Raw genomic sequence first — 25442 nt, 5'->3', positions numbered from 1 at the left:
TTTTCAAAGCTACAGATTTTTCTTTTTGGCAAATGAAACGATTTCTGTTTGAAGCAAGCATAATTTTGAGTGCACTCTCATGGCAGCGTGCTTCCAAGTCTGATCTACGAATTACATGGCTATTACTTTTTTTTTAAATTGGAGGCCACTTCCACTGAGTACACCCTAGGCACTAATCGGTGATTTGCATAGCACTCATGACCACCTCTAGAAACGCTTGCCTCAAAATACTAGCTATCTCACTCGTAATCATGAAAATCATTAATTTATCAAGCCCTTGAATACGCGTAAAAGCCATTTGAGACTCCTAAGTGCAAGTGGGCGGATCAGCAGACGTAATTTAAGACCTCTTACTCTTACGTGTAGGGGAGAAAATCTTAAGCCTGGTCTTAGTTTTTTCGTCCGCTTCTAGCTGTTTGTAGCCTTTGTCGGCTAGTAATTCCCTTGTTGCTTACTGTTCAACCGGATTAGTTTAAGACCAAATTCAAAGCGCCGCTAGAAACAGAGGAAACTTGTATGAAAGGCTACTGGAAACTATTTTGTCATTGCTGTCCCTCATTGTGAACAGAAATTAGTCGATGCAAAGTAATGACCCTATTTTATCAGGTGGATGGATCTAAATGTTGTTATTATAAACGCCGAAAGTTTAATTAAAGCTGACTCTAGTATAAATTTACAGGTGGCTTTTAAACTACTTTAACAACCTTCTAGGCATAAAAGATAATACACCGTTCAGCTTTGGGACGCAATTACACTTGTTAAGCAATGTCTATCGGTCCGCTAATGACTAGGTAAGTGCCAGTAAAACAATTTCGTCCTACTTCATATGGTTAGTGATAATGACAAGTTTTAAGTTGGCCATTTTTCATCTCTAAATCTCTATTGACAGCGGCCAAGCGATTTTTTAAATACATTTAAACGGTACCGAACCTCAGTGGTTTGAAATGTCTTACCAGGAAAACTAGTAAGTGTTGGGTTATTTCTATGCGCATTTTGATCACGAAGTGTTTTGTCTTATTATAGCTTCTAAATGCGATGTATAAACAATTTTTAGAAAAAAAGACTTGAGAAGGCGCAAATGAGGAAATGAAATGAAGAAACCAAAAAACGAAGGACACGATAGTTAATCAAGAACGAAGCAAGTTGAGGCATGGGAACAACGACTTTCTTACTCTAAATAAAAGAAACTCTCGGCAATAACTCTTTCAAATCTAATGAAACCGAAAAGCAATTAGAACTTGCAGCATTTTCAGTTGTCACCGGTACACCGCCTATTAAATGATTTTTTAGGAAATTAACTTTGCATCATTTTTCCGGATTCAATGACCGTTCCCTTTGAAGTGAACCTGAAATCGAAAACACTCGCTTTTTTATTACCCTTTCATGGGTTCAACTGTCTTAGAGGCCGCATTTGCCGCACTTGCCGCACATGTATAATCCGTCGTAGACCAACTGTTGCGGAGTAGTTTGTCCAGTTGAAAAGACTAGCTTTGAAACTTCCGTAAAACAGCGGCTATTGCCACCGCTGGACAGTTCTAACTATATGTTGTTCCGATATCGCCGGGTGTTTAGACTTTTAAGGACAATCGGTATTCGCAGTATAAAACATTAGTTTAACGACGGGATTCCCAAAGGTAGGTCAAACTTCATTAAAATAATTGATCATAGTATCATGTCAATCACGCCTGAGTCATAGCACTTTTACAAGTTTTAAGTCTTGCTTTGCAAATCATCACTAAGAAACCAAAGGGAAAGCCCTTTTGTTCATCTGTGAAAATTGTTTATGCAGATGGCCGCTTTTAAGAGGAATTCAAATGTCAGTGAGGTTCCATTAATTTGTTATCACAAATGCGAGAGCTGATATTTACACTGTAAAGACAAAATTACACTCAAAGAAGAACTGAACTACTCACCAATACCATTTTGATTTTTATGAGTTTAATTTTTGTTATCAGAAAGCTAAGGCTATTTACACAGATTTTAGACACATGGTATAAGGTTTCGGTGCAATATTAATTCTCCGTAGCAATTCTTTTTTGTTTCAAATTTTCCAAATAGCATATAAATAGCTTAGAAGCTAAACCATTTTTGCATTTTGGCAGACAGCTGGTCGATCTCGAAATATCTCGCAATCTTTTCGAAGCCAGATTATAACACAAACATTTTTTTTGAACCTGATCTAGCTATATTAGAATTTATTTTCAGCTAAGTTCGATTTACAAAGTGTTCCTTGATGAATACAAGCCGTAACCTTTTTGGATTGTAGTCCTGGTTCTTGTTTACCAAATCATCTCAGCGAAAGTTGTACGCAAATATAATAAAGAAATTTTTTCCTTCAAAATTTTGGTGCGATTATCGTGCAGTTTAGCCGTCTGAATTAGTTACTTGCTGCATTTTAAAATATTCCTCTTAGGATTAAAGTATTACGTCCCAGATCGCTTATCGACAGAAATGATTTTATAGACTTAAGCATTATCAGGTATTCCAAGTGATGGTCTCACAATAAAAATTTTCCATGATCGGGAGGGACCTGCCCTAACGTTTGTGCTTTAACTAACTTTCCAAAAACAAAAATGAAAACCTAAATTTATCTTTGAATACGTACCTGTAGTTAAAAATTTCCTTTCTTAAAACTGCCACCATCGAACTATTTTCACTAATTCATCTCTTTCACCAATTGGTAGAAGATTACTGAATACTGTCATGTTCTTATTTTTCAATGATGCTCAGAGTAAGCAGTTATTGAAAATTCACTTCGCAAGGTGTACCATTCGAAGCAAAGTTCTTCTAAACTGCTGATTGCGCCATACGATTACGCAAGGATTCATTGCGGAACTAGCAAATAGGAGTGTGTAAGCCCACTTCAGTCGGTTTTCTTCTCCTTTTCCCATCAAATCGAGTACCACATCGGGCAAAAAGCATACTAAGGTAGAGCCAACTAAGATAGCAGAGGTCAATGCCGTTGCATTTTCTTGTTCCATGGTGGCGACTTGTTGATGGTAATTGGCTGTTCTCGCCTGTGCCAAAATTTTTCCTCGACGTCGTTTCCAGGACACCCACAGGATTCTAATGTAAGTAAAAATCAGAAGAAGTATCATCAAACCGTGGACGTAAGGACCAGCAACTTTTCCTGGTTCCGTTGCGAGGGTAACCCCAGCTATTATGGAAAAAACCCACGTCAACCCTATGTACACGAGAAGACTGTTCTGCGACACCGAAAGAAGATGATGGAAAGGCCTTGCCAAAGCCTTCATCCTGTGATAAGTTATTGTCGTAAGGTTGAGGAAAACTGCGTGAAGGCCAATGAATGCGATAATCTGAAAGGCTGTCAAGTAGCTGGTGCTGGTCTCGTTGCTAAGGTAGTATATGTACACTGGTTGTGCAATCAGGCAGTTGGCAAGATCTGCAACTGTCAGAGAGACGATGAGCAAATTTAAGCCCTTTTGAAGCTCTGGGTTTTGGTAAATCGTCACGATCAACGAAATGGTCATACAAGTGCCAAATATACTGAGAACAGCATTGATTATACTCAGGCAAACAACTTGTGCAAATCCCATGTGTTAGATTGGATTTACACTCTAAGATCAGTGCGACTTTCGACTTGAGATTGGGATTCAATCTGACGCCGACTGCTCTGTATTTTAACGTACTTAAATCTGTTTTATGCCAGTTGTGACATGTTGAGGTTTTATTTAGTTTTGAGTATTTTTAATTGTCTTAAGTAATCTATGATTACACTGGTTTTGGTTTACTTAACTCCGTGATTGGTCCAGAAAATCCGCACCACCCTTTCAACCAATCGGATACCAAACGTAAGTAAACCGTGACTTTTTCACTGGTTTTTTACGCGTTTGCTTGTTTGTAGCTTAACTCCCACTCCCCACCATCCGTCTTCTTGTGATATCTTATCCTTTGTATTGATTGGTTATCGATCTTATACTAGTCTTTGTTTCACGACGCTCAATCCAAATTCTCCAATAACTTTTTGTGGAGAATTAGGTGATCCTCAGTTGATATTGTAATGTCAATAGAGGCTTGTTGAGGTGAAATGTTTACTCTAAGCGATAAAGCAAAATATTCTTATTTCAGGATCATCTTGTAAAGGGTAGCGCGGAGAACATAATTTCCTGTTCGCTAGGTATGATTAACGTACTGCCTTCGTATTTAAGTTCGCTCTTATGAGAAGGTTACTGATTGAACATTTGATGTGAAGTGTAGAAAGCAATCGATGGCAAAAGTGATGCATCGCGCACAAATAGCAAGTAACTTACTTTCGTGCGCTTGAAATGCCTTTTTAGGTTTAAAATTTATAAGAAGGTGACCAGTTTTATTTTGTAAAATAATCTGCAAGCCAATGTATGCGTTCAGCATTTTGTTGGAAGTACATCGTAACTCTCTATTCAATGAAATCATAACTGTCGATCAGCGAACTGTTGTGATGATTTTCGATGTCAAACGTCGATCTATAGAGGAAGATTTTTAAGCACATCGAACCATTATACTCGACGGTTGAATTGCACCATAATTGTCGCGCAAATATTGCAGTAATGCAATCTAGGGTTTGAGGATAATCAGGCCATACAAACTCAACTTCTCATCCAATTCTTTTTACTGAATTAGGAGTCCTTGCGTTCGTTTTTATTGGTGCCCACTTTTAAATACCAGTATCGCATAGATTGCCATGTTGAAGTCAGAGAGATAACATCATGCTTTAAAGAACGAAACATTTTTGCATCGACTATCTAGAAGTTGACTAGGTCGTGTTTAGTTTGGGCCTTGTCATCTTTACAAATCTTGTATGACTCGCAATTCTCGTTTTTTCCATAACTTCTTTGATTTACACCTCAAGCTTTCCTTCTTATTAATGCATAAACGAATGATTGAATCCGGACCTAAGGGAAATGAGCAATAAGGCAGCCCGACACTCAGCTTTCATATAAAAACAATGTTCAACCCTAACCCTAGGCAATGATGACAATTATAATAATTATAATGATAATAATAGTAATGATAATAACAATGATAATAATAAATGGGGTCGGTGGCTCAAAACAAGACGGTGGTTCAAACAGCAAAAGGACATCAAGAGCATGAACAAGAGCAGAAAAAGTGCATTACAACTTTAATTTTTACAGCGGGAAATAATATTTTACAATGTTTGGGTTGAGTTGCGTAGAAACGGTGGAAACGCCTTCAGCTACTTAATAAATACTAAGTACTTTATTACTTCTATTGCCGGAAACTGAAACGCTTAAAACAATCGCCTGAAGGCAAATAGTTTGTCAATCATTACTATCAGCAAATAGGATTGGTAATCATTACTATCGAGTGCAGAATATTTAACTGATAATGAAATAAGCCGCGACTGTGCTCTGTTCTGTTGGAAAGCACGCAGGAGCAGCTTGGGCACGAAAGAAGTGAATGGGGAAACACGAGACGAAGTCGTGTCTTTTTCCCGACTTTTTGAGCACGGCGTTATGCATCCTTAATTTCTAAGGAGAGAATGCATCGGATATTCCACGTTGGAAGATTAGCGCAGGGCACGAATAAGATCCATTGTGAAGAAATAAGGCGAATAGAAAAAGTCGGAATCTTAAGATGCACGACAATGTAATAAACTTAACTTGATAAATTACCGACAGATCATTTTAATGAATCAAAAAGTAAAAAAGCACTTCAGAACTTCGGAGATTTTTGTAAAATTCAGTTATTTCTTATTCAATTTCGTATTCAAGAATGAAACAGAACCCGAGCTTTCATTCCGGTATGAAAACAAACAGACTCTTTTACAAAGCCACGGGCTCGATATTAACCGTGAAATTATTGCCGGGAAGAGAGCAATAGAATGTTTTAAATCGATTACCAAAAGGGAACAAAACCTATGATGAATTTCGGAAAATAAAAGAAATGATATTGACGCTTTAAAATAATTTTTCTTTAGGCTTTTAATTTGGCGTCGATATATGCATAATACTTGATCTGTTCGCGTCGCTTCCGCTCGAAGTGATTGACGGTTTGGCAGTTTTAATAATAATAAGGCAGCTTTAACTGTGATCAACAAAACTAAAACAGTGGAACATTGCACGTTTTTCTCATAAGATGGCCAAATGCGAGCAACATTTGGAAAGGAGTCAAATATCTTTTCTCTGAAAAAAATGAAAAAAAAAGCCAGCAAACAGCTTGTCTATATTGCGCTTAGAACGCCAGCTTCATTTTGTCTTCTAACAGCTGTCTAAAATACGCACGGTTTTGCTTTTTCGGAAACAACTTTTATGAAATAAGTCATCAAGCGTCTCCTGCTAACCGTAAAAGTTTGCTCATGCTCTCTGCAAGATTAAGCTGGTAACGACTAGATAAGTATTCATTTAACGCCTATCGAAAAAAAAACTTTCAATCTTTATATGTGTACCCTTTATTTTCATGATACACACTCCTCCTCCGAATCAGGGAATTAGAAATCTAATTTGTTAACCTCACGAAATTGCACTTCCTATATCTACTTTACCCGTTCAGTCCCTAAGGCGAAGTGTTTGAAGCAGCGCTCTTCTAAACAGTTGATTACGCCATATTACTATACAGGGATTCAGTGCCGAACTAGAAAACAACAGGGTGTAAGTTCCCATCAACCTGGTTTCTTCCCCTTTCCCCATAAAGTCCAGAAGGACATCAGGCAGGTAGCATAGCAATGTGGTGCCTACCAAAATAGCTGACGTTATCGCAGCGGCGTTTTCATGCTCCATGGTGGCCGCTTGTTGGTGGTAATTGGCTGTCCCCGCTTCCTGAGCGATTTTTGCGCGTTTGCGTCTCGAGACCCACAGCATTCTCAAGTAAGTTAAAATCAGAAGAAGTATCATAACTCCATGAACATAGGCACCAGCCTCTTCTCCTGGTTCCGTTGCGAAAACAATACCAACTATAATAGAAACGATCCATGTTATTGTTATGAATACGAGAAGATCTCTTTGCGACACCAGCAAAAGGTGAGATAAAGGTCGCGACAGGGCTTTCATTCTGTGATACGTGATCGTTATGAGGTTGGAGAAAACCGCATGGAGACCGATGAAAGCGACAATACGAAGTGCTGCTAGGTAGCTTGTGTCGCCCTTGTTGCTAAGATAGTAGACATACATAGGTTGTGCAATCAAACAGTTTACAAGATCGGCAACTGTTAAGGACACGATCAACAAATTTAAACCTTTTTGTAGCTCTGGGTTCAGTTGAATGGCCAGTACCACCAAAATGTTCATTACACATCCAAAAACGCTGAGAAATACATTGATAATGCTCAGGGAAATAACTTCAGCAGATGCCATTCGGAAAGCCAAGCTTGATTCGGCAGCACTGTCAATTGAGCTGAGTTCAGAGATCTTTAAACTGAATATGACTTTCGGCAAACCATTGTTTGTTCTTCTTGGTATAAACACGCATGTCATTAAATTACAAATTTTGCATTTGTTTGATTTCCATGGGGGTGACTGACATATATAGATTTATTGCTAGTCATCATTTTTTCCCTTCAGAGATTTTTTTTCGAATTTTTGACTCTAAAGTACACCTCTTCGCCTTTTAGGATACAATTTCCGCAGTTAACTTATCGAGTTGTTTCACACATCTCTTCGCGCTAAGCTGCGATGAGACTGCGTTTTGCCTAGTCCTAGCAGTGTATGTCCAGGTGTTGTCATCTTTGACAGGAATGAGTAATGACACCTGCTCCATTGACCAATAGATTTGACAAATTTGCGCTAGTCTTGATGATTGAAAATCGAAGTGACCATCGACAGAAGCAAACCGTTTAAAGGGTAGCTGACGCCAAAGTTTTCCCCTTTTTTGTCCCAATGCATTCCTCTTAGGTTAATGAATCCTAAATGAGCAAATAAACGATATATTGTGCAAAATCAAATTTTCTACAATTTTTTTTGACACTCAATCGACGGCCATTTTGAAAACATTCCAGCGTGACAAAGCGCAAAGTGTTGTCGCGTATTATGGGAGTCGTCATTTGGTTTCGTGAACGAAACTCTTCTTCCATGTTTCGGAAATGTACAAAATTTATCCTTTTTTTATTTTTATTTATTTATTTTTTGGGTTGGGCATAATCAGTCATCAAATATTGCTCTAGCAGCAAAATATTGGTAACCCTCATCTTTCACGATCATTTGCACTATTGTGAAATATCCCTTTCCCGTTTCTTGATATCTTTTGTTTTTGCGGCCACAATCGGTCTTAATAGAATTTCAAGCCTTTGTATAGTCTGATTATATGCTTATTATATTTATAGATACACTCTTACATACATACGGCGTCATACCGAGAGAATTCGAAAATTAAATGACAATTGGCTGTCCATCGACCGTAGATGGCTATACTAGTAGTTTGATTAACGATTCTCTGTCTCTTCAACAACTCTTGGAATCTCTAAATAGAAAGGATGCTGATTTAAGATGGAATGATTAAAGCATCCTCATTAATTATAATCACACTGGTGGCCACGAATATTATAACTATTATACCAAAAATTGTTGCGACGTCATTAAGGATGAGGAATACCCGGTTGAAAAACTAAAAGCGAAATTAAAGGAATTGACTTCTCTATTCATGTTTTAGTTGGTCTCAATTTATGCTCCGCAAATCGTGCAAAATCCGTTGAATTTTTTAGTTGAATTGCCATGTACAACAGTCGTCTGTAATGTAGCTCATCCAAATGATTGATCGAGCAAAGCTGCGTAGGTGGAAAATCAACGTTCGGTACAAGCTTGTAAAGTAGTTTATCATTTCAAGTGCGCGGTAATGTAATTTTTCATCAAGTTGTGAACCTGTAATTGAACCTGACATTGCCAGATATGAATGTTGGAGAGATCGTTATAAAATGTCGTACCTGAATATGACAGGCAATTCTGGACGCGTCACAGGCGTCAACAAGCAAACGATAAAATCGATGGAAACAATTCTTTTACATTGTCTTAGCAGCCTGATTATAAAGTCGTAAATGTTTTTGTAATGCTCACGAGAGATGACGCGGCGGTATAGAATGAAAATTACCCTACCTATTTAACAAATAGAGAAGCCTTGACTGTGCTCTGTTCTGTTGTAAAGCACGCAGGAAGCGGCTAGAGCACGAAAGAAGTGTAGGGGGAAACACGAGACGTAGTCGAGTGTTTCTCCCTACTTCTTGAGTGCTCTAGCCGCTTCCTAAGTGCTTTACAACAGAACAGAGCACAGTCAAGGCTTCTCTATTTGTTTTATAATAAAGAATCCGTTAAATTCCCCAAGAATTACTTTCAATTTTCAAAACAAATCTTATTTCCAAAGCGAATAACAGTGTCGTCAGCATGCTCTATACTCTCATAAAGCACGCTACAATAAGCCAATCAGAATTCCTGTTAGAATGGTTCAAATAATCTGATTGGCTGTACAAGACTAAAGCTGTCAAAAATGTCAAACCATCAAAGTTCAAAAACCATCATAGTTCATATTCTGCAATAGTTTACAAACTAAAATAGCTCGGCATGTCGAATTTAACACTTTTGCCTGAAGTTTTTTAGTTTCTAATACAGGATCTGAAAGTGAAATGTTCAGTGAAATTCGGCCCAATCGTAGCTCACAAAAATATGCAAGTTATTTCACATGACAAGTAGAAAACAAACTGTTCAAGGCGAGTGTATTATGAATGAACAACAGCCGAATTCACTAAGACAAAAAGATCGCTCGGAATGACAGCGCCGTAAAACTCGGTTGCAGTGACTGATCTGGCCTTCCACTCAACGCATCGGAAAGGTAATCAGGGCAAGCTCTTATTTTTTCACTCGAAGGGTAGTCGATTTAGTTCCTGAGGCTTGCTCCACTGCGATGACCGAAGATCGCCATGATTAGCTAGCCGCGATAGAACTTAAGTCGCTCTGACACCATCATGATTAGTATGAATTTTAACAGTTATGCCAGGTTATATTTTTCATAATTCCTGTTTTTTTCTATTTGAAATCGAAACTTTATATACTATACAAGTGTTAGCTGTGTTTGATTTTTATTACCGTACGTAAACTCGCAATCTAACTGAGCGTAAAAACCGTTAAAAAAACTCGGACTGTCTATCTTGTTTTATCTTTGAGGATTTTTGTCTCTACTCACGTTACAATAACGTAAATTACTGCGCCTGGCATTTTTGCAAACCTTTGCTCGCTTGTTCCGAAATTTCACTTTTATTAACGAAAGAAAAGCTAGAAAGAAGTCCCGGAAAAGGTCGGACATAGTACGATTTGACAGATGGCGTGACAGCTTTAGCTCAGTTCTATGCTCTATACTCTCATAGAGCACGCTCTTTCAACCAATGACAGTACGTGTTATATCCGAGCTTTATTATAAATAAAAAATAGCAAAACCGCTCTTAACCGACTGTTTCCTTAGATCATCATTTAATCCATCATTTATTTTGAAAGATGACAGAATTGGGAATGAATGAATGAATGAATAGATGTAAGAACACAGCTGTGATACTACACCATGGATCTCGATGCAAAGAGGCAAAATTACTCTTTTCATGTAAAACTAGTGAGGGTACTCTCAAATACCCCTGTCAGTAAAGATCAAGTATAAAAATGTTAAAAATGATAATTTGATTTGAGTAGAGTCCGTGGATAAAAGGTAATCTATATTTCTCGAGAAGTGTTAGTCACTAACTATTACTCTCGAAGGCGAAACTCGATGTAGCTGCGTGATTGAAGCCCCCTGACGGACAATATTGTACATTAGGTATTCTGAAGGGTAAAACACTCTCCAGCCTTTAAGAACGAGGGGGGAGGGGGAAAATGAATTAGAACGCGAAATGTGATATTTGATTCGGGTGAAAGAACGGCTGTGAGGGTGGCTATTGTTTTGGAATTTAGCCAATCATTTCTTAATTATCTGGCCGTCACCATTAGTGATTCGGCATTCCAACCTTCTTGCAAAGGGAACGTTTGCTCGGAAAACAACTCAAACTAGAAGACTGAAATTGTAGTGGCTTAAAGGCGAAGTATGTTACAGATATTACAACAGATACCGTAATTATTTTATCACCGCCGTGAAAAAGTATTTAAAGAAATCTATTGCATGCTTACTGTGGTTTGAAATTTTAAGAAATAGCTTAGCACTTCGAAAATTACCTTCAACGGCCTTAAAATTCGCCATTGAACGCGCTATTTTGAAAGAAATTCGGCAACCTGGGTTCAGTTGTTCGAACGCCGATTAGCGCTAAGCCAGGGTTAAATTTTTATCCGGATTTCTCTACTTCTTCGTTCAAAAACCCTTTGCAGATAAGTTTATTATCGAGTTTTATTATCAGAGATTCCAATTATCAAATTGTAGACGAAAAGAATTGTGCTAAATTTCCTTTTTTCGGCCCTTGCTGAGAACTCAATCGCGCTTAGCACAAACAGCTTCTGCTCTTCCCAATTATCTAGCATTTATGTTTAAACAGATCTCCAGGAGGTGGAAAGGAGAGGAGTAAGACTTTTCTACGGCACAGAAAGTCGGCCAGGTTGCTGAGCAAGGCTTAAAATGACCGCTTTTGTTGTAAAATTTTCAGTGCATTTCGAGACAATTTTGTTAGAGTAGGTTACTCAGTAGGAACTCAAATGGTAGTCATTGTCATAATTTCATTTATATATCTCTTAGCGGCGAAGAACGAAATTATGTGTTCTTGCTTGAGCATCCTTCTCCTACCCAAAAACAGCTCAGAAACAGACTGTGGACGACGAATAACTTTTGGTAATAAATGAATTATAAAACCCAGCAACTCCGAATACTCAAGTAAACGTTCACAAGACTTATACGCCAAGGGTCAGCCCAAAGTAAGGTTCTGAAAATAGGCAACTACACTCTTCTAGTAAATTACAGATGTTCAATTTAAAACAAGCGTATTGAAATAATACAGAAAAAATTTATTTCGTCCATTTACAAAAATTGTTCAGATCAGGTTAGCTTAGGCTGAGACAGCACAAGAACATTGTCTTTTCTGACATTAATACGTTGCCAATGTTACAAATGTGATCAATTTTGTAGCTCTGTAAAAAAATATTTATAATGCAGTAAAATTCGATCCAGCCGTTGAATATATTTCTCTCTTTTTCATTCCATTTGAAGTCTTAATAAATATGATATAAATTACGTCTCCATTCAGTTATTCCGAACACAATCCGTATGAATTACCTTTGTCTTTATCTTACAATTCGAAAAAGTAAACAATTTATATACCTTTTGGCATCCCTGCTTACAGACTGGAATTTTGAAAAACTTGCTGCAAATGACAATTGCTTTGTCTCGGTTTTTAATACAATTATTTCCTGGATTTCGAGCATGTCTGGAATGTCCAAACGAATTTTCTTTAATTTCAACCTTTCCGACTGAGTTTTTACCTCGAGTTGAAAGTTCTTCTAAGTCAGGCTTGTGAGTTTCATTTTGTTCCAACCAATCTACGTCTTTGCGGGTGTCTAGGCCATCAGATTGAGAGCTTTCTTGTTCTATCAGAAGCCAGTCAATATCGACCGTATCATTTTTTTGAAGGATGGAAGGTTGCAAAGGGTTTGTAGGTCGTGCCTCTGTTTCCCCGCCAGATTGTAGCATTATGAACATGGCAAAGTGCATAAAAATGATGGAAACGATACGTTCACGGCCCTGCGAAGAGATACGAATGCGTCATTATAAATTTTTGTCCTACTATTACGGAGCTTTTCTTTGAAAAAGTGTCAATTAAATATGTATATGCATGAGAAGAACTCGCTAATTTACCGAAGTATACAATAAAAATGTAGCTTAAAGATTCTTAAAAAGAGGAAATTTTTTCACTTTTTTATTTTTTATCGAAACGATGTTAAAACCATTATAAGGCAAAGAGAATCTATAAATAAGTTCTGTGAAATTACCTGTGAAATTCCAAATTTCATTCTGATTTTTATCGTCGTCCTTTAGTTAGTACTTGATGCTCTTCTTGTTGGTTGCTAGTGAGGAGGTGAATATTGACTGAAAACGATTGCTCATCGTCTTCTTATATACTTGATGAACGTGAGTCTAACTTAGTATTATTAAGATAAATTTAGAAAAGAAAAACGTTTCATCAATTTTCCGGGTATGTTTCCATCCGATTCTAACTCGAATATAAGCCGGTTTGAATAGGAAAAGTAAAAATACCCCCATTACTCCCTTAGTTGTTTTAAGGGTGAAATAAGGAAATAAAGGTGGGTAATAGTTTCACAAGTAGAAGATTTTCCCTTTTAGCTTACACATTTCTTTACACTAAAAAGTATAAGCGCAAATATTTGTTTCATAGCGTGCTCTGCGCGTCAACTTGCTTTGTGCAAAACGTCAATTTGCATTGTTGTGCAAAATTAATCTTTTTTATTGTACATAGCTTAAACGAAAGGAAATTGAAGTCTTAGGCTTAATTCGCATCTAGCAGCTACTTCGGTTTATTCTGTTTCAGATAAACAGCATTCACTGCATTTCTTTCTTCTTATGTCGAAGAGAGATGTTTCTGTTGGGTTCGTCTCTTACGATGTGCCTAATAAGTGTTACTGACATTTATTGCCAGCTAAGCTGTTAAAAGCTTGGTAACATTATGTTCTTACAGATTGATATTAAAGTAGTGTTAAGTGAATTTGTGGAATGCTTAACATAGCTGTCGTTTGTTTTATATAATTAAATTTTCAATTTAATTTAAAGGCTTTTATTTTTAGCTCTTGGAGAGAAAAAGGAAACCTCCATCATCGTTTCAATCCTTTCGAGTATGTGCCCAAAATTGTAATTAACCCCACAAAATACTCAAATTACATCATCGATAGTCACGATTATTTTGAAATCACACGCGGACTAATAGTACTGCAACCGGATGTTTGAAGCAGACACGCTTTACTGGCATTTATTGTCTCGAATTGTGAACTTGTATAGCTTGTTACATAGAAAACATAATGTTTAAAATACGATTTACTACTAATAATTCATTTATCACGAAAATAGCTCAATGCAATCAGTGTTCCTGTTTACACATGTACACAAAAACCGCAGCTCTTCCGGTCCGATGCTAGACCATATATTAATTACTACAACGTGATCAGGATGGCGGACGTGAGTACTCGTAGTGAGATCTACTGTAAAAATAACTAGAAATACTCTCGAATAAGATAAAAAATTTTGGTGAATTTTGAGCTTGATCGTCGACTGAGGAAGATGTTGATGAAAAAGACGTAGGGAATATTAATTATATGAAATATAAATTGTATGAGCACACCGAGACCCACCGCCACAGCTTTTTATATCATTGACACTCATTGAATTAGTCGGCGAGCTGGGGCTACGCGAAAGGTTCATATGTGTAAAATATGCAGTGTGCTGCCAGAATCAGCGATGAAGAAAGCTCCACGTGTGTAAACATTCACTCTGGATTTACACACACCAAGCAGTGCCTTTTGATTCAGATGTACAATATTTTTTCCTAATGCGATGCATACTTTAATTTGTTACATGATTTTGCTGCCAAGTGCACAGTTGGCTTCAGTATATGGCGTGAATGACTGCAAAACGATACAGTGAGCGAAATGAGCAACACAACCAGCGAAAATTTTAGTAACTTGGAGCCGTGACGTCACGGCCTCCATTGTCTGTTTGTGTGTTTGCTTTGCTCTTTTTTGTTTTAGTTATTTTTGGTTTGCCATTTTACTCGAAACGCCAGCCGTAACGTGACGGGCTTATCATAATTGACCTTTTAATATTTTTACGTCAGCGGGTTACTCGAGAGTCTCTTTCCTCTCTTCTTTTGTTTGATCGTTTGTCAGTAATCCTGCGGGAGAGAAGTTAAGGCTTTCATTTCACTTGTTTTGCGCTCGATTGTGTATCTTTCTGCACGATTTTAGGCCACATTCATGACTGACAGATAAGAAAAGCTGATGTAATTATTGAGACTAAGACACCATTACCATACTTTATTAGATGATATCAATTTCCTTTGTTGACATAAGTTGAGGTCACTTTCTCAATGATTTCACTACATGTTGTCCTCTTCCGCTGGTTTTAAACGTCACGACGATGCAAATCGCGTGATGAACGTCACGCTTATGATTTCAACGCTTTACATTTATGAGGTTTTATTTTAACGCAGTTGTTTAAGTTAGTCGGTGAAGTCAGTTTTCGTTTCCAATGCCGATACCAAAGATCATTTTTCCCCTTGTCGAAGTGTAGTTATTTTCATCGATTAGATGTGTTTTTAATTATGATAATTATATATGACAATCGTTATTATGATCATTAGGATAATAACAATAACGACCAAATATAATCCAACCTATGCGAGAAAATTGTACTGAGATGTAAAAATTAATGACTTAGAATTGTTATTTTGATGATTAAAAATAAATTTGTTATCGCATATTTACTGACAGGAACATTATTTAAGGTTAAGCAGATGAAGGAAAGTAACCCAGTAAAAGAAAACCTAGGAATTCCGGAGAAGAGTACATAGAAACACTTCAAATAAAGCAGTGTTTACTGGCATATGAAGTGGAGTTAACGAGAATATGAACTTTCAAAACGATCGTTATCCTATGTTGAGTAATAATCGCTGTTTTTTACCCACTTGTCTCCAGTCGCTAAAACCATCCACTGTTTTTGTTACTACAATCTTATGCAAACAGACACATGCATGGAGCTACAAAGATTCCTGAAAACTCTTAGCTAGGAATTACGATGTGTTGATTTGATCTAATTATAACTTTTCTTTTATTTTCCTATTGAAACTATCTCTCTTATTCAGATAACCATATATGAGGGTCTTTGATGAGAAAGAAATTTGCCGTAATATTTTATCAATGGCCGGAATGTTTTGCAAATCAGTCTTCTCAGTCTACGTTTTTGACGACTTCCCGTGTGCCGTTTGCAGTATTAGGTATACCTTATCTTACGTCTGAATGCACACTGTATTAGAAAAGCCACCTACAGGGTCGTCAATAAGCTGTGTGACAACTATTTTAAAGTTAATTCATCCAGTTCATTCCAAGCGACAAACTTGAATAGGTTTGCGTAATCATCTGCGTTATGACGTCTTGCGGTGTGCCGTAGGAAATACCATCTCTATATTCTTTTACGTCTGAATGCCTATTGTATTACAGAAGCCACTTACAGGGTCGTCAGTAAGTTGTGTCACAGTTGTTATGAAGTTAATTTATTCAGTTCATTCCAAGCGACACACTTGAATAGGTCTGTCGCAATTAATCTCTATTCTTATACAATAGTTCCTCCAAGTCAATGTCTCCATCTTAATTGTTTTGATATTTTGATAAAAGTATCCTGAAATTTTCTTTATTCAAAAAGTGCTGTCGAAAAACGTGATTTACGTTGGTCCGATAAATGCACCGCTGCAATGCGTAACATATGTGAAACAAAACATCACATGCCCGGAATGACTGACAGGATCATTACTGGGAGCCGCGCCGCGATTGTGAACTTCATTCAAGCACGAGTTGCACTTTTATATCACTTGAGTACGGAGGAAGCTCGGCGGAAATAATAATGTGTGAATCTTTCTTCAACAGTGTTGTCATTCTGTTCATTTGGGGCAATGTTACACTCGTGTGTGTGCAATGTCGAAGCGTCCCCGGAACTCACTTTCCTGATGAAACGAAGTTAACTGGGCAGACAGAGCTCTGTTTGAAGAGATGTGGCACCAGCTTTCATACGGATGACACGGGAACATCAAGTGGAGAGGTGACTAGGCATTTCTTGCATTCGCAGTGATGATTAGTTTAGTTCTAAGACAAATTGATCGTTAGAAAGGTAGACGATATGCATGGGAGAACTTTAGCTAGTCAATAATTAAGTCCGACAACGTGTGATGTTTATTCAATTTCAATTCTGCAACCATCTTCTTCTTGGGAGATCTTTTCGGTCTAATTCTGTTCAGGGTTTCTTCGGATTTGAGCGGTAATTTAGCTCTTCCAGTGATGGGAAAATTTTAGCCTGTTCATAGCAGAAATCGTAGCTTACCAAGGGAAATGAATAAGTTGCATTTTAGAATTTTTATCGTGGTAACGCGGTTTTAGGGTTCTTATGAGAAAAATCCGAAACCCGCACCTGAGCTTTCCTATCCCTCCTTCTCGTATGAGCACATCAGAATTTTTGAGGAGACACTGTTTAGGCAAGATCCTTGAAATAGAGTCAGCGTGATAAACAGGGCCCAGTATTGAGAGGCACTAAAGTCTTAAAACTGAAAATCTTAACCCTTTTCCTGTACAGTGTTCGCTAGCCATTTGTTCAAAAGGATAACCTCCACGCAGATGTTCATGTGTAAACAATCGAGTCTACGGTAATCATGATTGCAAATTACTTGTTGTCTCATCTTAATCTTTGACACCAAGAATGCTTTTACTGACTTCGACCCAATGGAAAGGTGGATTTAATATCTCCTGAGCGATCTCCCTCATTCATGAGGCCACCGTACTATACTATTGGGGTTTCATGTTGAAACGCGATAATGTAGAAAAAAAATTTGTCCTTTATTTCTATTATTGTCACGCTATTCCTATTGCAGTGCCGGTCCGATTTCTTGTAAACATGTACTAGCTCGATCTAGCGCTGTCACCCGAGGACATTTCAAAAGATCTATGGACAGAGAGCGAGAGTATGCATGAAATTAGGGTTGATGGTTTGGCAACGCCGTCAATATTTACTTTTGTAATTATCACAGATGTCTTGATTTGAAGTTTTGCGGTTGCGATAGAATTACGTTTCCTGCTTTCTGAAAGTGGATTTTCCCCTACGTATGAGTTGTAACAGAACATTGCTCATCAATAATAAATTGTTGTTCATAGAAAGAAGTATCCCAATGATAAAAAATGAAACTTTAAAATTTCCAGGTATCGCGCTATGATTTTCGTATTTGGTACAAAGATGACACAGAAAACGGGAAAAAAGTTAAACCGTAATCGCTAGGAAATGTATCGAGACCAAAAGAGCCGTCTCAAGACGTGACGTGTTTGTACTGATTTACTGTTGAGCTTAAGTTACATCTGATAAAGATGAGATGTCTTCCGATTTCCTAGCGGATTTGGACCCCCCGGTCCGCTGTGACACCGGGATAGGAGTGGTTGCGCAAAAATCTTGACTTAAATGTAGCTGTTTCCTTATGGAGCACTGATATATTGCATTGAGTGGCGTAACATCATCACTGTAAAATTGCTGTCTTGTGCCACATTGCAAGTGAGATCAGTTGCGAGACAAGCAAACGTAACGATGGCAGACATACTTTGTTAAAGTAATGTGATTTAAAACCAATCAAGGCTTGTTCACTCAAGTACCTAGAGGCCAAAGTGAAGCACCGCCGTGACTTTAGTCAGCTTTTAAGGTTACTTCCCACGTTCAGAGGCCGAAAAAATAGATTTTTCTTTTATTTGACTGAACTGAATTCAAACATTTAACCTAACGTTTCCATGGTAAAAATTTCTGAAATCTTTCAAAGCACCCTAGTTATTTAGAAAATGAATTTTCAAATAAAAGTTAATAAATCAGGAAGGTGTCATAATCAGACATGGTTTGATGCTACTCTGGTTTAAAGATTTAATGAATATGACTGAGAAGTTACAATTCATAGACCCAACGTTTCGACATTCCTGTCTAATGCCTTCATCAGGGGTGATCTAAATGCTGCGGAGGGAGGTCCGTTTATTGTATGGTTGGATAGGCATGTGTGCTCCGCCAAGGCTTACTTTTCTTGTTTTTGATAAAAAAGACCGCCTTTTGATGCTCTTTCAAACTTGTACCAAACTGACGCTTGGTCTGTCCGATATGCTCGTGATCACAGTCATTGCACTGACAGGACCGTTAGGTTTGGCAAAGTCCCAAATACCCCCTAGTCAAACCTAAGGATCCATATAATCGTGCGTTGCCAGTGTTTTGCATTGCGAAAGAGAGTCATAAAGTCTTTGCGGAGTTGCAATACGTTTCAATTTTCCAGTGCGTTTATTTCATTCAGGCGTGTAAAAAGGACAATCAGTAAGATTGTTTTTTCTCCTTTGTAGTTATATTTAGTCTCCATTTCAATTTCGTCAGTTTTACTTGTTCTCAGTCGTGCATTTATGTGATTGTAATCGTTCAGTTATTTCATTCTTGTCGCTTAGATTATCATTTAAGTTCGTAATTTAGTTAGACGGCATCGAGCATTTGTATGATTATAAATCGTGTTAATTATGCCAGAATTGAGCTTTAGTCCAGTGATGTCCTAATAGACAGAACTTTCAATTTGGGATGGGGAAGTTTGAGTATGAATCACATTTAATTCTTTTAAGAAGAAAAATTCATCTAGCTGTCTTGCGTCGCGTCCGTTGTAAACTTCTTTTTACTGACTGTCTTCAAGGAGCTCAGCTACCATCTATGAGTAGATTTCTGGTTTGGGTAAATTTCTCATATGTTAGATTGTTTTGGTGGAGAAATACAAAGATCTAAAGGACAGAAAATTGAATTTATGATATTTGAAAAAGCCTTTTATTGTTTATCAATGTTTTTCAGTATGGGAAATTTCCGCAGTTTGAATGCAATAAGCTCTACGCGAAAAAGCTTATCGGCCGAGGAAGCTTTGAAGAGATTTTCGTCTCACGGAATTCCGAATTCCGACAGGCACTTAGTTCGCGGGAGAGGGGGAGCAATTGACAAATCCGTTTGATGGCATCTTTTATATATATCAGTAAAGAAAATAAGGGGGTCTTCATCTTCAGGTCTTAGTTTTCGGGGACTTCGTTTTGGGGTCTTTGTTTTAGGGGTCTATTCATTTTTAAAACTGAAATTAACTTACTTGGTGATTACGCCGTTGATATGTCAATCACGCCGTTAATCATAAAATCAAATTTAACCAATAAATTAAATTTCAAAACATGGTCATATGTGTGCTGTTGTTACCTACACATTGTTCTGCATCAATTACCGTAATTTCCGGCTGTTTACCCGCGGGTAATCTGTTGATTTTGCATTAAACGCGCGACACTGCGGGTAATAGGGAGGTGCGGGTTATGTGACAATATATTTAAATCTACTGGTAGTTGAATTGAAAAAAGTCTCACCTACATGCGTTTCCACCTCTCAAATGAATTTTATTGTATTAAGAGTGCCACAAAGCGGCACGAAAACATGATGCCGACTCGAGTCTATTACACGCACAATTAGTTGCGTGACGAACAAATTGTTATCGGCACGCGTGAAAACAAGACCTTGATGGTGACAAATATAATCCAAAGATATCCGGCGCATCAGTAAAAAATTTCCATTAAACACTAACTTGAGCAAAAGATAATTTTCCCGTTTTAAGGGACTTGTTAGGCCCAATAGAACCGGAGATATCGATTTTTTCAGAAATCGCCGACAGTACTTTACAATTCAAGTTTTAACACTCACCCAGAATATTACATTAGGGTTTGATGGCTAGCTCCACAGGACTTTTCTTTTAAGTTACGATGTGTTTATTGAGGTTAGTTTTCGGCCTTTGGGCTATGAGGCTACTTATGTAATGATGAGATGACTGATGAATATAACACAGTCGATAAATCAATCTTTCCTACGAACACCTTGGCTATGCCGATGACCTCTGTGACAGCTTTATGCCTTTTGCACTTAAACTATAGAGTTTCTACAACATCTTTTTAAAACGTCCTGTCCACTGGACCTCAAAGAATTTTGATATAGGACGGCTTCGTTTCTTCGTTTGAGAATAATGCAACCTTCATCTTGGAGGAGACTTATTAGAATTAGTACATAGATCACTAAGTGGCAAATTTTAATTCGACAGAAGTGCAAGAGGAATTCACGTCGAGAGGTTTGAGGCGAATCGGTAGTACTAAAGCATAGTAGTTATTAAAAAGATTAATGATCAGTTCCGTTATTCCTTACAGTTGTCCAGTGTTCAGATATGTTATGACAAGTGCCTTCAGGAAAGAGGTAATTTTTTGATATTTTAATCGACACAGAAACTTGTGGCACCTTTTTTACGTCTAGACTGAGTGTAGAAAGAGAAGAGTATCGCCGGTTTTCACGGCATAATTATTGGATTATTGGTGGATTATAACCCATTTTATTACATATACTTCTGTGTTATACAAGGATTTCCAGCCCAGAGAAAAGCCTAACAACACACGAGAAAGGATATCGTATTTTTTCTCGTGTGTTTGATATCACGAATCAGCTGCTGACACGTCACTCGCCTTGCGCGCCACTCGGTCAGATTGATGAATGAACGGCAAAGCCTTATCATTCTGAATCAAAGTTTGTTTTTGGAAACTTTTGGATTATGGCTGCTAAAACACTGAAAAATACATATCGCTTACAGACAGTGGCGTTCAAACTTTCCTAGAAGGGGGGAAAATACGGAAATGTTCCGATCCTTGATCTTGATTAACGGAAAGATAAACCGAAAGTTATGTATTCAGTGGCTTTGGTAATGGCATTTCTCGCGACTGAGAACGAAAATCGACAACTGGAAAATTTGCCACTGTGTAACTGAAAGAGTTCTCCTGTCGATAAGGACCAAGTCAATGACTGAGAATTTTGTGTATTGAAAATTACGCCCATTTTTTGTTTTTGTAGTGTTTCGACGCATTTTTTCATCTTGAGCCAAAGCGCCAACGCACTTCATGATGTTATTCTGGACTGTCAATCCTCTCATTTAATCCATTAATAAAGTTGACTTTGCTTGTCAGTAAAGGGCTATTGTGTCTATATGGTAAACAAAATAATACATGGTTGCTCGTTGATATGAAATTTCTCTTCTCGTGTTGAAACTCGTCATCCCATTCGTTCGCTGCGCTCACTCGCAAGCTATCGAGTAAAACACTCGGAAAAAAATTCCATTTTTTGGTGCGCTCATGTATTATCTCTATTTATCTTTACCCGAAGTTACAATATCAACAGCTTTACATTGAAATCAGTATAGGCCATCCCATTCCCTCAAAGTCAACTCCATTCTCAAGCTTATCTCTCTTCTAACATCTCTTGTATTCATCCGCGTTTCATTAATTCGTTTTATGCTCAAGGCTGTCACTCGCCTATTTTAAGAGCACCAGAGTGACGGTGACATGTGGATAAGCGTATGGATTATTTAATATATTAGCGAAATGTCTAACAAAGTACTCGTGTTTTTTACACGGTAAGTTCGCATAGTTTTGATAGAGTATGCTGCTATTGATATGTCTTAAATTTTCTCCAATGGTGATAGGGAAACTGATTTCTGTCGTAGATGATAAGAATGTTTCAATCAGTGAGGAATTGACGTCATCTTTCAAGAGAATCAAACGCGGTTAAGCTTTTCAACCAACAAACAAGACAAACCAAGTATCATGAATTGGCCAAAGATGGCTTCTTATTTATTTCTCTCTATATTCAAGTCGGTTCGGAAAACAATAGTTCGACAGAAGGTAGAGCACCACTCTTAAAATCTTCAGTTTTCTGATATCTTAAGATTTTATGGATGGAACATTTTCGAATATAAGACATAGTTTGATGCTACTCTGGTTTGCAGATTTAATGAATGTAACCGAAGAAGTTACAATTCATAGGCCCAACGTTTCGACACTCCTGTCTAGTGCCTCATCAGGGGTGATCTAAACGCTGCAACAAGAGGTCGTTTTATATGATCACTAATTAACGGCCTTTTTTCTGACGAGGTGTAAGGAAGCGTCAGGCAGCAAACCGCCATCGTCACGATTTAAAGGAGCGTGGGCGGAGTTAATATGCCAAGCCTCCAAACAAAGGCGCTGGTGGTAACGCCGATTAGTGGTGATAATTTTAGAATCTATCCCACCCAATTGTATGGTTGGTTCGGCATGTATGCTCCGATAAAGCTGAATTTTCCTTTTTGCGAAGAAAAACCGCTTTTTGGTGCTCTTTTAACCGTGTATCAAACTGACGTTTGGTCTGTCCGATGTATTCGTTGTCACAGTCATTGCAAGGAATAGAATAAATGGCGTCGGTTCGTTGTCTTTTCTTCGTTCAGGATCCTTAGGTTTGGCGAAAATATGCCCCAAAGTCTGAAAAGGTTTTTAAGGCAACTTTAACGTTGTGGCTATTCAAATTCTCTTAATGGGTTCAGTAACACCCTGTATGTAAGGAGTAACAGCAAAACCAGTCGCTGGTTCCCTTTCAACAAGAGCGTTACTATTTGTAACTGGTTTTTGGTAGTTACGGAGAAAGTTTTTGTATAGCCATTTGCCTTTAGGACATTGGAAACATATTTCCTCTCCTCAGCCTTCGAATCGAGTGAAGATGGTAGACAGTCAGCCCTCCTAAGTAAAGTTTTGGCTACAGACTTTTTATGGCAAATAGGGGTGGTGAGAATCTTGTCTCTAAATTACCCTGAACCCCTATGGACACATTTAAATCAAGAAAGGGCAAATGTCTATCCTTTTCACGCTTAAGGGTAAATTGGATCGACGGCCTCTACTGAATTCAAATGCGACAAGAGGCGCTCCGCTTTATTTCCGGATACCGCAGAAATAACATTATCGAACTACCGTTTCCAGAAAAAGGGTTTAACCGTGGTGAAGTGGCTATATATTGTAGATGTAAAGGTTATGAAATACATTTCGAGAGCCGTGGTGATCTTTGTCTACGTCTTCAGTCACACAGTCCATACATTTTTGTATTTCAGCGAAGTGCTCGATAAACAAAAGTGACATTTTTTTCTATGTTTTCCCATATTCTCAACTAGAAATCCCAGGGAGCGAGAAAAGTAGCAGGGACGGTAAGAGTAAGATATACCTTTTTTCTGATAACAACTGAATTTAGCTTCAGTTTTCTATGAGTGGAAAATATGTGAATCAAGTATCGTCACAACCACTTCGTAATTTAGCACCCCAAAGTTATCAGTTATACCGAACTTTCAGCCGGCAAAATTGGTCAAAAGCTGCCATGTTGGGCACTGTTTAATGGTATGGTAGGGGTGTGGGAGATCAATAATGACTTAGTCATTTCTGGTTGTACTAACGTCCCATCATGTTTTATTGATGGTTTGGAAAAATAGTGATATAAAGATGCAAAGAACAAAATGAATAACTTTTAAGCTATATCCTTGCCCTCATGTGTGAATTTATAGGTTTACTTTGAAATTTGATAGGATTTTATCCATTTTCCTTACGAAAATTGTGAGAGGTGATATTTCTCATTTCTGGTTCGTTTGGATCGCCACAAGTACCAGTGTCTGTTTGTGCAAGTTGATGTACAGCGTGATTGTATCAGGAACTCCTAGAACCTCAATCATGTACTTAATACCTTCGTATTTTATTGAAATACTCATGATTATATTACCTAACTTTTATTTACAAACAAAGCCTGCTTAATGTACAGTCCAGGAAACTTTACGTTTCTTGAGCCCAAGATTACATTCCGAGAACCTAAGGACAATGGAAGTTTTCTGGGAAAATGGATCATGGAAACCTCTGTCAAGTATGTAGAGTAACAAAAGTATGGCAACTATCAACCCAAAACTATTACTTAATTTTATTTCTCTTGCATTTTTTTGGCACATTCTTGATTTATATTAAAAAATTTTTGCTGTGATCATGTATACATTATAAAGTTACACGAGGAGTGGAAAGCACGTCACCTAAACTCATAAGCAATCCATACAGTAGAGAGAGCCAACCGCACATACGTTAAGGAAAGGATATGAACAATTTTTTTTTAAATTTGAAGCAGTAGTACTAGTAGTGACAGTAATAAATTTGAACTTTAGGCCCTCAGAATAAATGGGAGTCGAAATCGAAAAATTATAATAGTTACTATAATAATGATAATGATTATACTAATAATAGTGGAATAGTAAAGTGTTTGTTTGTTTGTTTGTTTTTTTTAGGCGACGCTTTTAATTGGACTGGATACAGATTGATTTACGTCGTTGGTCGGGTATCTCAAGAGAATATAAATGCGTGGACTTCTATAAGGTGAGAGCTGCTAAAACCCCGGGAAAACTTTTCAATAGGCGTTGATCTCGCCTCCTTTTTATATTCTCAAACAGGTATTAATTTGTTCAATCTCAGTCCACTTTACCATAAATTAACCCCCTAACAGTACTCCCAGATCAACGTTTTTCCAAGGTGTCTTTTGGCAACCGAAATTATTTAATGGTTACCAGAACTAACAACATCAGAAAACAAACACGGGTCGCCAGTTTTGCGACTTCCTCTGAAATTTAATCGCCCATTTTTCATTTAACCTACCATAGTTTCCAGTACGGTCGCCGCTCGGAGCGCTGGCTTTACGTGCCGTCAGTAGATATGATTTACAATCTCATCTCTCCTCATTCTTTAAATTCTCCGGCTCTAGACACTAAGTTTAAATTAATGCTACATTTTTACCGTATAGAAATCGATTAACTGTATACATAATTTATTTCAGAACGAGACGAAGTTATTTTATAAACAGTGGTCTACCGAATAACACGCGCTTAC

The 25442-nt window shown here is 37.7% G+C and overlaps 2 protein-coding genes and 1 non-coding gene across 3 annotated transcripts; 1 reads left to right on the top strand and 2 right to left on the bottom strand.

The window, feature by feature from the left end:
* The first annotated feature begins 715 nt into the window (after positions 1 to 715).
* Positions 716 to 24939, top strand: LOC131777413 (uncharacterized). Its single transcript, XR_010717210.1, has 7 exons — positions 716 to 791; positions 16554 to 16725; positions 20895 to 20940; positions 22214 to 22294; positions 23705 to 23743; positions 24324 to 24438; positions 24848 to 24939. It is a non-coding gene; the product is annotated as an uncharacterized protein (transcript).
* Positions 2751 to 3557, bottom strand: LOC131777412 (adenosine receptor A2b-like). The gene has a single exon (XM_059093708.2). The coding sequence runs from the start codon at positions 3555 to 3557 to the stop codon at positions 2751 to 2753; it is 807 nt and encodes a 268-aa protein (XP_058949691.2).
* Positions 5664 to 7320, bottom strand: LOC131777417 (histamine H2 receptor-like). Its single transcript, XM_059093713.2, has one exon. The coding sequence runs from the start codon at positions 7311 to 7313 to the stop codon at positions 6510 to 6512; it is 804 nt and encodes a 267-aa protein (XP_058949696.1). The 5' UTR covers positions 7314 to 7320; the 3' UTR covers positions 5664 to 6509.
* Positions 24940 to 25442: the final 503 nt, after the last annotated feature.

The sequence above is a fragment of the Pocillopora verrucosa genome, chromosome 4 (assembly GCF_036669915.1).
Source record: "Pocillopora verrucosa isolate sample1 chromosome 4, ASM3666991v2, whole genome shotgun sequence".
NCBI classification, from domain to species: Eukaryota; Metazoa; Cnidaria; class Anthozoa; order Scleractinia; family Pocilloporidae; genus Pocillopora; species Pocillopora verrucosa.
Note: the sequence above shows the minus strand (reverse complement) of the source record. Positions and strands in the feature narration are given on the sequence as shown.